Genomic DNA, 14143 nt, shown 5'->3' with positions numbered 1-14143 from the left:
TATTTACAAGGTTGCATGCACATGTTACCCCAAATAACTAATTTTACCCTAAAAACAGTCCGATTGTACAGCAAGTATCAACTGAACATGTAATAAAGCAGTCTGACCGCTCTAATGTGACCAAAACTATGCAATCGAAAAAACTTTGTTTACATTTTTTTGCGGGAACTCATTGCAACTGATTTCCGGACAAGCTTCGCTGCAACGTAATCCATCCAACGTACCGGGAACCTTACTTTTTTTCTAAATAGTTGGAGACGAGAAGACTGAGAAATATATTAAATGCAAGAATTTCAATCTAAATGTGTCGGCAAGATTTTCTGAAGGTGAAAATTTGGCTACTGAAGCGTCGCCAAAGATCTTGCAATATTCATCCACTCTGCACAGTGGGTGACTAGGGACTCAGGGAGGGGGGGTGATAGGTCAGTTTTTCTGGGCACTTGGTGCTACTGGTAGTTCTACGACCATAACTGGCTTGCTGACTTGCCAGAACCATTTTATTGCATTACACAACACCCTGGACAAGCCGGGGTACTCGTTTATCAACCAGAGTTGGATGAATGGCTGAGTTAGCCATGAGCTGAGCTTCCCGGTAGAACTTGTCATCAGTGGGACTTGAACCCGGGCGCTGGGTGCGAGGGACAGAGTCTCTCACCACTGCACCACCACAGCTCTATGGCTGAGCTGACTCTATTCAGGGCCCCAGGGGAACTGGAATTGCTAAGCAAGCTATCAAAACAATTTTTCAAACCTGCTGCTGAATTTTTCTTTCTCATACTATCCCCAGGCACATGCTGATTTGATATGGTTTCTCCTTGCTCTACTGTGTCAGTGCATCTAAGTCTCAAAATATTAATTATTAGACCATAATACCTATTTGCACATGTGCATATAATTCCTTGTTAGAAGTGCCAATGACTGCCCTGCCACTCATAAATGGTGCATTACTTCTGTCCTTCTTAGTTTTACAACTAAAGTTGCCGTTTTACCAACAGGATTTGACCTTGGCTGAGGAAAATTTTCAATTTCATCTCTTTTATTGTAAAATTATAGTAGTTATGCTGAAATTCTCTCAATTATTGTCTTCAGTCACTGCAGGACTTGGTCAACTTAGTTTTAAATCTAACTTAAATCTTAGTACATCTACACTCAGAGGTAAGTTGACATCTTGTCATATTTGTCTTAGTTGAAATTTTGTCCATATCAAATTTCCATAATCTTCTTATATTTTCTGCTACTATTATGTTCAAAATTAATTTTCTGTGCATTCATGGTGTGAAATTGATGGTTACCTACATTTTTAGGCTAAATTCATTTGTGTATCGATTATATAGAAATAATAAATTGCATTATTTACCATGCATTAACTTCTATTTTTGCAGGTTTTGACTGAACACGTTCTGAAAGTGTTCTTAATAAGAAGATTGTGTCTCATTGTTGTTTGTATGATGTTTGCTTGTGAAGGATGGAGATCATGCACTATTATCAGTTTTCTTTTTCATTTAATAATTTCATGTGGGTATATTTTTATTAATGGACCAAGAGTGTAATTTTAGCAACTTCTGAAGTTGTTCCCATCCATCTCAATCATAAAACGTTGGTAATGCTGAACAAAGTACACTTTTTTGCTATTTCAAGGGAATCAGAAACTTGCAATGACTGTTTTGTTAAAATCTTTTTTCAAACCATTTTTATTCACCTGTGTGAATGATATTATGGGTTCCTACTAGATGAATAAATAACAATGTCTGTTTGTAAAATGTCAGTTTGAAAAATTTTATTAATGAACTTCATTCTGTGATCATTGCTTAACCACTTTGACTGCTAATGCTGAAAGCAACTGATTGTAAGAAGATTCAGGTTGTTACTGTTTGACTTGTACAGAAATAGATTACTGGTAAGCTAAGAATTTAACCAGAACCTACTTCAAACCTATAAATAATTGTAAAACAGAGTATAGTACGTAGCATTCATGCCAGTTATGTTTGATGAGGTAATGTTGACTGAATGTTATCATTGTTAACTCACAATGAGTGCGAGATATTGGAATAGCTTTATGTGAATTGTGTTCTTGGAATTTCAAATTAATTTGACCTTTAACTAATTTTCAGGATTTTCTGGTCTACACTTGCTTGGCAAAGGTCCAAGAACAGATGGGTCAAATGCTGCTCTCCTCCCAGCCACCTGCTTGAACTTAGCACAGCCACTAGGTGGCAGGCTATGCAACTCTCATATTCCTACAAATGACCTCAAACTCACAAGTTTATGTGCTGAATTAAGCAGGAGAACACTGCACACATCTTCCTCTTTTGCTGTGAATTCTTTTCTAAGAATTCACATCATGGGTCCAATTATCAAGGTATGGTATTTTTCATGGTCTTGGTATAAATTTATGTCATTACTCTCCTAGTTATGATTCATTTACAAGTTTACCAGTAGTAGTCCAAAAATGCAAGGAGTGCCAATTCAAAGTAATTTAGAACTTACATTTTCTAATTGCCACTTTCCCTTGTAAAAATATATTTGTAAGTAAGTATAGATAATCTCATTGAATTCATATTTTGAGAAATACAATTAAAATTAAATACCAGTATCAATTAAAACAGAGTATATTTTTATCAACGAGTTTCATATCCCAAAGCAGACACTTTAATCAAACTTAGTTTTTTGACTAATTTGGCAATATTGGCATCCAAAACTACTGTCTCGCTTTCTAATATATGATAAGATAATATGATATTCTTCAAAAGTCATTTGATTGCCAAGATTTGAAAATCGAAAAATGCCAAGAAAATTCACCATACTAATTTCATTCAAAATGGTTGGAGACCAGCTTTGTCAAAGCTTCCATCATTATATATATATTCTTTATACCTTTAACTGATGACAAAGCTAATCCCTGACAAGCTTTACCTATATTAATACATGGCAAATTTTCTTTGCCTTTGCATAATATTTTAGCCTATTAATACATGGAAAATTTTCTTTGCCTCTGAATTCTTTGTATTAAATTTTAGCTTATTTTAATTCTTAATCCATGTTGCAGCCTCCAAGGAAGAAGAACCCGCTGGGGTATGGCGTTCCATTCAGGAAGGGGGTGGTGCTCAAAACAGTCATCAAGAAGCCCAGGAAGCCTAACTCTGCCAACAGAAAGTGAGCCTACTTTACTTGTATAAAGCCCAAAAACTTTTTGAAAAAAAAATAACTTAATTATCGTTAAATTTTTCTTATCTAATGAGTTTTTTTCAACCATTTTCAGATTACTTGTTCAAGATAATTTCAATAATAGTCTCCGTTCTTTAATTTTTAATGAGTTTGATAACACTGAAGCATCACTAGGTATTTGCAAGTAGGATCTATATATATGCAGAAATATTTGTCTTCGACTATTCATGACCTTGGACTTCATCTAGATTCTAGCCTTTCAACTATTTCAATTGAAAAATGTTATTCATATCAATATGCTTGAAATTTTTTGCCTGGCTAGATCAAGACAGCAAAATGTTGGCGAACTATGTACTCTAACTCATACGACAAGGATAATTTGCCAAAGTCCCAGTTATGTCCAATGCTAAGAATCTTGTAACCTTTTTTTGCCGATTTGGAGCTATTCAGGTCAATCAAATGAGAAATCTTTAAAGATAATCAATAGTCCAGTTACCTAGTTGAAATGAGAATTATTTTGAGATAATCAATAGTCCAGGTACCTAGTTCAAATGAGAATTATTTTGAGATAATCAATAGTCCAGGTACCTAGTTCAAATGAGAATTATTTTGAGATAATCAATAGTCCAGGTACCTAGTACAAATGAGAATTATTTTGAGATAATCAATAGTCCAGGTACCTAGTTCAAATGAGAAATCTTTTAAGATAATCAATAGGAAACTGTTGATATCAGTGAAGTTCTTCTTATTGTGAGATGAGCTTCATGAATTTAGACTGATAGTTGCGCGTGTTTTTTACATGCAGCTGTCACGATCTCCCATTGTTGCAGCTGTGTAACTCCTTTTTTTGCTGCAGGTGCGTTTTCTTGCAGCTGTGTAACGTTTTTCTTTTGCTGCATGTGTATTTTGCTGCAGCTGTGTAACGGCTTTTTTACTGCAGGTGTGTTTTGTTGCGGCTGTGTAACTTTTTTTTTTGCTGCAGGTGCGTTTGGTGCATCTGTGTAACGGCTTTTTTTGCTGCATGTGCGTTTTGGTGCAGCTGTGTAACGGCTTTTTTCTGCATGTGTATTTTGGTGCAGCTGTGTAACTTTTTTTCTGCAGGTGCGTTTTCTTGCAGCTGTGTAACGTTTTTCTTTTGCTGCATGTGTATTTTGCTGCAGCTGTGTAACGGCTTTTTTTCTGCATGTGTATTTTGTTGCAGCTGTGTAACAGCTTTTTTTTCTGCAGGTGCGTTTTGTTGCGGCTGTCCAACGGCAAGGAGATGACAGCGTTCGTGCCAGGCGAAGGGCACACGTTGCAGGAGCACAACGTCGTACTCGTGCATCCCGGCAGGCTCAGAGACACGCCTGGAGTCAAGATCCGCTGCATGCGTGGCAAATACGACCTCGGCGAGGTCGTCAAGAAGACCATTTAAACTTATAACATCAGCCTTCTCATATCTCACAGTGACTAACATAAAAGTAGAACTGAATTTTTGTATTTAACCCTCTACCGCCCTGTGTCACTCTCTTGAACATACAATTATACGTAAACTATTGAGTGTAGCAACCTGAGGACGTTTGTACGCAACAGAGAACATTTTAAAGTCGTACGTGGCGGCAACCATCAGTGCAAATCATTTTGCGCTCACTAGCAACGTATCTTTTTTGGGAAGTAGGCTTGTGATAATATTGCTTCGGTTACTCTTGAGACGGTAGAGGGTTTAATAATTTATTCACAGTACCAATCAAATCTTTCCATTATTCAGTGTATCAGTTCATATCGAAATTCCTTTAAAACGTTCAGTTTCATTTTCGGGACTCTTAAACAAAAATGAGTACCTATATTGAACAAGAAACGATTATGTATAACAGTTGGGTAGCAAGGTATCATTTACCTAACACCATCATATTTTCTGTATAAAATTGATTTATCTCAGGTACAATTAGTGGTACCTTTGTAAATATCAAGATGCAAGACTAAGAACTGCGTGACGAGAAAGTGGTGGCGACGTATGCATATTTGAAGAAAGAAGACGCAATCGTTTTCCTAGATAACCAAAATTGGGAAACAATAATTCAGGCATATAATAATATGATACAATTTATTTTCAGCTATTAACAGTTAATATCAGGCACATTGATATCTCAAACTTGTAAAAATTACTCTACTTGTAACAATTTATTTTGATTTTATCCTTGCTCATCTCATCTTGAACATGGGTGGGCGTGGAAGGACGGGACCCAAGTACTTGAAATTAGGATCCTAGTAGAACTAGTAGGATCCTACTACTGGATCCCACTAGTTAGGATCCTAGTAGTAGGATCCAGAACGTCCAATTAGAATCCTAGTAGAACTAGTAGGATCCTACTACTGGATCCCACTAGTTAGGATCCTAGTAGTATGATNTAGATGTGTATAAGAGACAGATAGTACACCGTGTACTGCAGCAGAAGTACAGTTTACCTGAAGGCAACATAAGGCAGATAGTACACCGTGTACTGCAGCAGAAGTACAGTTTACCTGAAGGCAACATAAGGCAGGTAGTACACCGTGTACTGCAGCAGAAGTACAGGCTGTTCCACCACCCACGCTTCAGGCAACTTGTACGCGATGGCCGTGGCGCTGAGGTGAGCGCAACGCATGGCGCTCATGCGGCGTCCTGAGCGCTCTCCTGACACGCCCTGATATTATAATCATGTATTATGACAGGAATAATAATCATGTCTGATGTCAGGTATAATCTGGTGACATAATAATCATGTCTGATGTCAGGAATAATCTGGTGACATAATTAATAATCATGTGTTATGCTAGGAATAATCTGGCGACATAATAATCATGTGTTATGTCAGGTATAATCTGGTGACATAATAATCATGTCTGATATCAGGTATAATCTGAAGACATAATAATCATGTGTTATGTCAGGTATAATCTGGTGACATAATAATGATGTATTATGCCAGGAATAATCTGGTGAAATAATAATCATGTAATTAAATTATACGTGTAATTCCAATGTAACTAATATTTGCACAAATAACTGATTATAGCATATTGTCAATAATAACAGGTATATATGATTTTTGTGAGAACAAACAAGCTAGCTCACACCAACTAGCTAGTATGAACTTCAAATTTGACTGAAAAAAACGTAAAATTTGACAGAAATTTAATATCAGAAATATTATCTAGATATTGACATTACTTAAAGACACTTACGAGATAAAGACACTGGATGAACGAGTGGAGATCTGCATAATTTTTAGTCTGGGCCACTGATTATTTTTAAATGCTCATTTTTAATTCTAGAGCGTATCGAGGAATGATTGGTTTTATAAGAAAGGCAGTTGTATGATAATGAAGCATCATAACCTATTTTGGGTGCCAGTTTCAGATACCATTCATGATTTGTTAATGAAAGGTTAGTGATGAACTGATACATAGATAACTTATGACAAGTAGCACCTGTCCAAGCTTTTCAGTGAAAGCATGTTGAAGAAGTTCGCTCTCAACAGGACCAGGGCACAGCATCGTCACGCTGATGTTGTCCTTTAATCCCTCCACTCGCAAGCTCTCAAAATATCCCTGTAATACAAAAGTCCGTAATTAAACCACACACCACAAGACATTATTTAGCCCAACACCGCAGCCCGGGGTTCTCAAGTGACAGGGGGCGTACAAATGTACATTCAATGCACCCCAGATACTACATAGAAATGTCATTTTAATCAAAAGCTAAGACAAACAAGATTCTAGAATTTAAACTAAATATTTTGTTTTAAAGCCAAGCTGGTAAATTGAAATGATATTCACTATAAAAGCACATGAAACAGAAAGATAGATGTGGGGAGCGTGTTATGAGCGGTGCAAAAAGCAAGCTAACTAATTAATTATAATTTTAAATCAGAACAAAGGTTAAAATTAAACAGAACTCAACTGGCATAATATTATCTAGAATCCAGATATTGACATTACTATGTGGGATAAAGCCACTTACTCTATGAACGAACAGAAATCAGAATAGCTTTTGTGAATCTGGTCAAATAATTTTGAAATGATTTTTAGCGCATTTTCTCATTTATGGAAAAAATGCACTATTGTGCTCGCCATGTCCGTCTGCCTGTCTGTCCGTCCGTCCGTGACCTCAAGTTTTCGTCGACGAGAAAATGCGCTCTCTGTCACTCACTGCAGTGAGTACTGAGTTATATTTTTTTCAGAATTAGTTACCAGCTGTCATGAGAGCCACGCTAACAAATATATGCGATAGGTTTGTCATTAATGATATTACTCAGTAAAGAGTACTGAGTTATATATATTTTTTCAATTCTATCCTCTATAACAGCACACAACACAGACGTGGAGCGCGTGCTTAGAAGCGGTGTAGGAAGCAGAGTTTGGACCTCCAAACTTGCCGAGTGTGGACGACGTTACCACGTGATGACCACCGCCAACCTGCATGCAATTGCTTCAATTATTTATCATTCATATTAATTGCTTAAAAGAAATTGCTTTAGAAATTCATTCCTCCAGATTTGTATTAACAGACAAGACAAGTGGATTGGTAGCGCTATTTTTCTATTTTATGTGACCGTTAGACACTGAATCTATTCAGGCAAGCATAAGATCATTTTAAATGAATCAATGAATTTATGAACATAAGAAAAAAATTATTGTCACAAGCAGCACTTTCAGTTAATCAGGAAGCAGTTTGCAAGAGGCATCTAATATCTCATTTACCTCGAGGAATATTGTAAAACAGGAATAGCACTGAAAAAACACCTTGGTATAAATAAGTAACTAACCATCCTGAAATAAGTAACTCACCGTCCTGAAATACTTGTTAACTCGGCGAGCCAGAGCCACCAGGGAGAAGACGTTGAGCTCAAAGAGCTCTTTGTCGACGCTGAGCTCAATATCGTCCCAACGAGCTCTCTGGGACCTGCCTGCATTGTTCAGGAGCACCGATACCTGCCATAAAAACAATATTAATATAGGTACTTTCTATAAAATTTAAAAGGTTTGAAATTCTTGCATACCAATATTGTAACAAAAAGAAACGATAACACATTAATTACTTTAAAGGTGAAACATTGGGAGAAGTTACTTTCTATCAAATGAAAATGGTTTGAAATTCTTGGATATGGTACCAATAATGTAACAAAAAAAAACGATAACAGATTAATTACTCCAGAGGTGAAACATTGGGAGAAGTTACTTCAAGTACCATACATGATGAAACATTTGTGGTGAAAGTGGCTGAAAAGAGCACAAAATAGGAATATCTTCATTATCGTTGTCATGTCAATGGCAACCAAAAAACAGAGCAAACAGCATTACTTAGTTTCTGGTTGAAACATTTATAACTAATACTGTTTCTATGTTCACAGTTATTGGTGAATCCATCAATCAGAATGTAATTAAATATGGTCTTAACGTGCAATAAAGTCGAGAGAAGGAGCTCTATTTTGTTTAAAAGTCAAGTAGGTAAATTGTTTTGAAGCCATGTAGGTAAGTTTAAATGACAACAGCCAGAAAAACCTGCAGCTCAAACACATTCATGTCACTTTTAGAAAGGGGAAATGTCTCTTACGGGAATTATATGTGTCAGTAAGCCTGAATCTGACACTCTGAGCAGCTTAGATATCAAATATCTCATTTCTTAATAAGCCATTAGCAGAGTTCTGTCAATTGCATTGAAGATTATGTGCTTTACAGCATAAAATTCACTTTTATGGAGATGACTCATCAAGCACAGTTTCATTTATGATTGTTTTTGCATTCCAAACTTAACAAATTAAGCACAATCTACCCAGAAATATGCAAAAAATTAACCAAGTCTGTGAACAATTATTATACTTGTGCATTGATTATTGCAAACCCATTTTTAAAATTCATCATTTCCTTGATAAATTCATTTTTCTTTAGAGAATATCATGTTAAATATTCAACATCACATTTGATTATAAAAATGAATTCTGGAGGAATAAGAAGACAGAATGCATTAATTAATTCATTTTGCCATGGTTACCTTGCCAAAATATTGCAAGACTTTGTTGAATGCCTGCTCATGGTCTTCATACTTGACCATGTCAAGAGGCACCAACAAGATATCTTCTTCCCGTGCACCGGCATCTGTGAGGAGCAAATTGAGTAACTTTTGTATAATATTATAAGCTGTCAGAGAAACAAACAGAATTTAATTAGCAGAAAAAAAAACTCAATTTTAGTAACTTTCTTCTTATACTTGATGTTGTGTAAGAATTATTATTTACTTTAGAAGAGAATTGTAAAATGAAGGAAAATATAATTGCAAACTTGTGCACAAAGAATGCTATTCATCATTGATATTGTATCTCAGGAACAAATTTGAAATGATTAAATGTATTTGCACTATAGTAATTCCAAAACACATATGTTTACATTTCTGAGTAGGATTTCATGAAGCAGTATCCTGAATGAAATACTCTATGAATGAAAAAACTATTAAGAAACTATTTCTATCAACATACCAAGACATTTTTGCTTGACTTGTTGCAGCCGCTGCTCATCCCGTGCAGAGAGCGCTAGTTTAGCACCAGACTTGGCCAGCACAATGGCATATGCTTCACCAATTCCACGAGAGGCTCCAGTGATCCATATTACCTGGCCTTGCAGCTTGTTGCCTGTATTAAGTAGAAAATTTTAGTTGTTGCTTGCTATAAACCATTACCTGAAAATCATTTAAATTCTGGTTTATGTGAGTAGAGGATTTCAAAATACATGCATCTGGTATGCCTGCCATGAATTTAGATCCTGAATTAAATTTTATAATCAAATCTTCACACATGTATGTAAGCACACCAGGAAAAATCCAGAATAAAAGTGTTAATCCAGGCTAAACTTGTGCCATGTTACACAGCTGTGTGAGCATGGGATGAGAAGAGCCAAAAGAATTCAGCCTATTTTTATCTTGGCCAGCTGTTTGAAGAAATTACAAGGAATTTATTTTGTCACAAGCAGAAAATGAAACTGCCCACTTCATTATCTTTGCCATTGCTTCTCTGTGTAAAACAAGCATTATTTGTTGGACAAAATTGTAATTTGCTATATTTGTGTACCCATTCCTTTCGTCAGAATAGGCAAGAAGATAAAATTAAACTAATTTCAGGTTGTCCTATTCAATGCCTAGAAGAGGACCTACTACATGCTCACAATTTATCTAGAAATAAATCACCTACCGCAAAATGGGGTAACTTAGACCGGCGGGGTAACTTAGACCACTTTCGTTTTTTTTAACAAAAACCCCCAAAACTCAAAAACTATTTGACATAGAAAAACTTTGTCAATGGGCAGTAAAGGCCTAATACTGAGGCTACATAACACAATAGAAAGATTTAAAAAGTTTGCATATCTAATAGGTTAAAAAATTAAAAATGTGACCCACAAAAAAAAAGCTATTATTTAAAGCCTGTCAGAGTACCCCCTCCAATTTTTTTATTTATTTATGGTGAGTAAAGCTAGAGTATAGACCTGTATTTTGCATATTTCAATTCAAGTTTAATTTAGCTAGTAAAAAAATTGCATCATTTATAAAAAAAAGTGGTCTAAGTTACCCCATTTTACGGTATTTACAATAAAAATGTGCTTAGCATAAAGTGATGGAAGATTTCAATACCTACATGAACAATGATTGGTTCAAAGACATCCTAAAATTTTGATAATATTTCTGCAGTATCAGATTGAAGTCAATTTAGTTGACTTATTAAAAAAACTAAATACTGTCAACTGGGGTGACTGGCCACCAGGGGTGACTTTGGCCACACCACAACTGAAACAAATGGCAGCAAAGCAAAATAATAAACATTGGCCAAAGTCACACCAGTTGACAATATCATGTAAAAAAACAGTTAATCATGTACATAGATGCATGTTCTTTAACCCTGAAGTGACCAGCTAACATGCAAGTGCAAAATACTACATCACATCAATACTACCGCATTGATGAAATTTATGCACTAAAAAAAACCTGACAGGTGGAAAAAACCTGCAGATGCGCATAGTGCAGCCTGAAATTAAGGCAAATATATTTGTCCAATTGGATGAATAGACTTCAAATATAAACAAAAATTGCCTTAATGAAAGGCAACATATTTACAGCTGGTTGCCAAAGGGTTAATTATCAAAAAACCATATATATTCTCACTTGAGTCAGGGAGGAACCAGTTCAACAAAAACAGAACGAAATCTGCATCAGCAGAGGCAGCAACCCTGGAGAAAATTTTTTGAGGACATATATAATATATTCTTAGCAAACTAACCCTTTTTACTACCCTAACCCTATCCTGAAAAGGTTGGTGTTTAAAAGCATGTTGCACAATTGTGTTCATCTTTTCCCTGTGGCACAACTGAATATAAACTAATCGCCAAAAATATAGTGTGATGAAATTTTGTTGCACAATTACCTTGAATTGCGGAATTTCATAAAAAACATTGCACTATTGACTGACTTATGTATATAATATATATATATACATAGATAGAGCTACTCACATAACTTGGGTAATAGCATGACATGTTATCAAATTCTCAGGAAAGCATGTTCTGGAATGGTTTGCTTGAAAAGTTAGTCACACTTTTCACAATAGTGCACCATTATTGGCATATTTATGATATTATGTGACCAAATGTTGCACAATTATGGTCTTGGAATGTACCATACCCTGGTAATGTAATGGTGGAATTTACATATGATTAGTAAATGCTAATTATACAAGAACTCAATTCTGCAGAACTCAATTCTCAGAGGTAGGAAGTAGCGTGCTACACATAGCGGCTACTACATTTTTAGTAGCAGTAACAGTAGCAGCGCTACATGTAAGCCACTGTAGCAGTAGCGGTAGTGCCCGCTACATATTCAAGTAGCGATACGAGGTTTTGCGGCTACAGCGCTACCACTACATTTATAGATGAAGCCTTTGGATTTTACTTAATAGTATTAAATATTATTTAAAAACCAGCATGATAATACATAATACCGTATAAATTATGGAATAAAACTTTATGAAAGAGTTTGGTGCAATATCGTCAACCTCAGCCAGGGTCAGCCTGTTACTAGTGTCAACATGTAGTTGTTACCAGAGGTGGGCAGTAGCGCGCTACATGTAGTGGCCGCTACATTTTCAGTAGCGGTAGCACCCGCTACATTTAAGAGCATGTAGTGGTAGCGCAGTAACGGTAACGGCCGCTACATTTCACAGTAGCGCTGCCCAGCTCTGTCAATTCTAATTAACATGAACCTTGTTAAGTTAGGCTTAGCACTAGGGTTAGAAGCATAAAAAAACATTTACAATATATTACAAACCCTTTTACAATTCTACTACTACTAGTGTCAAGTAAAATTAGCAAAGATTTTTTAGCGCAAATATCTTGTTTAAAAATGTCAACTAGGATCATAGTTGCAGATTCATGATATTACCAATTTTATATATGTAGTAAAAGGAAAAAGATACACAAATTCATTCTCATTTTACAGGAGGCAGATTGAGCCTTGAATCAGTATTTTTTTCAAATAATTTAATATGGCTTTAAAGGCTATTAATTTTCTCTCCATTTCTCAAAGTAGGATACATATTAAGACAGTTTTTGTCACTAGAACAACTGAACCAAGTCTCAGCTCAAAGTTCCATATAATATAGCGATAGCCTAGGCTTATATAGCGATAGCCTAGGCTTACAAAATAATAATATGTACTTAATAGCAGCAAGGAAACATTGGATTTAAATTTTATCCAATATATTATCTTCATTAAACAATTGAGCAATGAACACTGAACACACCATAATCTACAGAGAGATTAAATAAATGAACCTCATTACCTCAATTTCCTTGAATTCCACCCTGGACTCCTGGGCCTCCTAATCCTGGCCCTCACTCACTCCTGGCCCTGGCCCTGGGTAGCTAAATAAATAATTTAGCAAATTTATGGTATTAGGATCAGCAATGGTAATTGAATCATTTGAAAAACTGTCACTGTGTCGTCTGTGTGTTAAAACAATTCTCACCTCAATATGCCAATAATGATAGTGAGCAGGAATGCTGACTGCAGGCTAAATAATAGATACCATGATGAAACCAATAATATGCAAACAATATCTAAGAAAATCATCTTCGAAATTACGGCAGTTCTGCCAAAACTGAAAAGACGGGAGGCATTAAAAATCTGCAGCTTGCAAGAAATGAACCGAAACTACCGATTCGATCGGTACCGAAACTCATATCGGTACTCAGACCAAAGTCCCAACTAGCCTACCGTAAAAAATAATCAGCTTATCAAGTGATTCACTACACGAAGCCTTTAGTTTAGTATAGTTATTTCGTGCAATACAAGTATAACAATAACTAAAGAAATGTATTTGTAGCACATATAAAAAGGTAACTCCAAAGTTTTATCACTTTTGACTTTCGTTTCGAACTAAACTCGTACCGGTATAAGTTTCAGATTGTTTCTTATCTCGTAGCGCTATATACCTAAGCTACTAGGGCTGCACGGCTGCTAATCTCGACTCTCGATTTATGCGAGTTCAGTGAGAATTAGGAAGTAAACTTTACATATGGAAAAAATACATAATTGAAAATCTTATATGAATCAATGCAAAGCCTGGAGCATTGCCAACTTAGCAGACTCTGAGCCCAACTGGATTTTTGTTGGAACTTTGTTTTACCTTGCCACTTTTGCTTAAATTTTCATTTCTGTCACAATCTCACAGAAGTGGTTGTTGTGTGGAAGAAGAAACGAAAAAATTAGGCTCTGATATTTTTCATAGGATGTTCAGCAAGCTGCATCTCAGCAGGTATTATCCCAGGTGACGAATAACTGCAGTTCTATAACAAAATACAGAGGTTACAGTGTATTAGGCCGTAGGCCTGTCACAGATTATTAACATCGCAGAACATCCACAGCTTCTTGTTGCGGTCTCGACCTCGCAGCTCACTGCTACCATTCTGTTGTGCTTAA

At 35.9% G+C, this 14143-nt stretch overlaps 2 protein-coding genes across 3 annotated transcripts; one reads left to right on the top strand and one right to left on the bottom strand.

Moving 5' to 3' along the window:
* Positions 1-995: 995 nt before the first annotated feature.
* LOC108671654 (40S ribosomal protein S12, mitochondrial) lies at positions 996-4736 on the top strand. The gene is made up of 4 exons (XM_018159229.2): positions 996-1155; positions 2112-2359; positions 3047-3153; positions 4393-4736. The coding sequence occupies exons 1-4, from the start codon at positions 1059-1061 to the stop codon at positions 4577-4579; spliced, it is 639 nt and encodes a 212-aa protein (XP_018014718.1). The 5' UTR covers positions 996-1058; the 3' UTR covers positions 4580-4736.
* Positions 4737-5576: 840 nt separating this feature from the next.
* LOC108671264 (dehydrogenase/reductase SDR family member 7) lies at positions 5577-13428 on the bottom strand. 2 transcript variants are annotated; one of them, XM_018158764.2, is made up of 8 exons: positions 13191-13428; positions 11333-11397; positions 9660-9812; positions 9179-9282; positions 7975-8118; positions 7507-7602; positions 6616-6735; positions 5577-5828 (listed from the first exon to the last, which is right to left on the bottom strand). In XM_018158764.2, exons 1-8 carry the CDS (start codon positions 13292-13294, stop codon positions 5664-5666), a joined length of 951 nt encoding a protein of 316 aa, XP_018014253.1. In that variant the 5' UTR covers positions 13295-13428; the 3' UTR covers positions 5577-5663. The 2 variants fall into 2 exon arrangements, with proteins under 2 accessions (XP_018014253.1, XP_018014261.1); XM_018158772.2 differs by lacking the exon at positions 13191-13428 and adding an exon at positions 11680-11951.
* Positions 13429-14143: the final 715 nt, after the last annotated feature.

Source organism: Hyalella azteca, unplaced genomic scaffold, assembly GCF_000764305.2.
Source record: "Hyalella azteca isolate HAZT.00-mixed unplaced genomic scaffold, Hazt_2.0.2 contig10672, whole genome shotgun sequence".
Lineage (NCBI taxonomy): Eukaryota > Metazoa > Arthropoda > Malacostraca > Amphipoda > Hyalellidae > Hyalella > Hyalella azteca.
Note: the sequence above shows the minus strand (reverse complement) of the source record. Positions and strands in the feature narration are given on the sequence as shown.

Coding starts and splice junctions, on each gene's coding strand:
- LOC108671264 (XM_018158764.2), bottom strand. CDS start 13,294: ATGATTTTCTTAGATATTGTTTGCATATTATTGGTTTCATCATGGTAT. Junction 7,603..7,974: donor TTAACAAGTATTTCAGGACG/GTGAGTTACTTA, acceptor AATTGCATGCAG/GTTGGCGGTGGTCATCACGT. Junction 6,736..7,506: donor CTTCTAAGCACGCGCTCCAC/GTCTGTGTTGTG, acceptor TTTGTATTACAG/GGATATTTTGAGAGCTTGCG.
- LOC108671654 (XM_018159229.2), top strand. CDS start 1,059: ATGCTGAAATTCTCTCAATTATTGTCTTCAGTCACTGCAGGACTTGGT. Junction 1,156..2,111: donor TAGTACATCTACACTCAGAG/GTAAGTTGACAT, acceptor ACTAATTTTCAG/GATTTTCTGGTCTACACTTG. Junction 2,360..3,046: donor TCATGGGTCCAATTATCAAG/GTATGGTATTTT, acceptor TCCATGTTGCAG/CCTCCAAGGAAGAAGAACCC.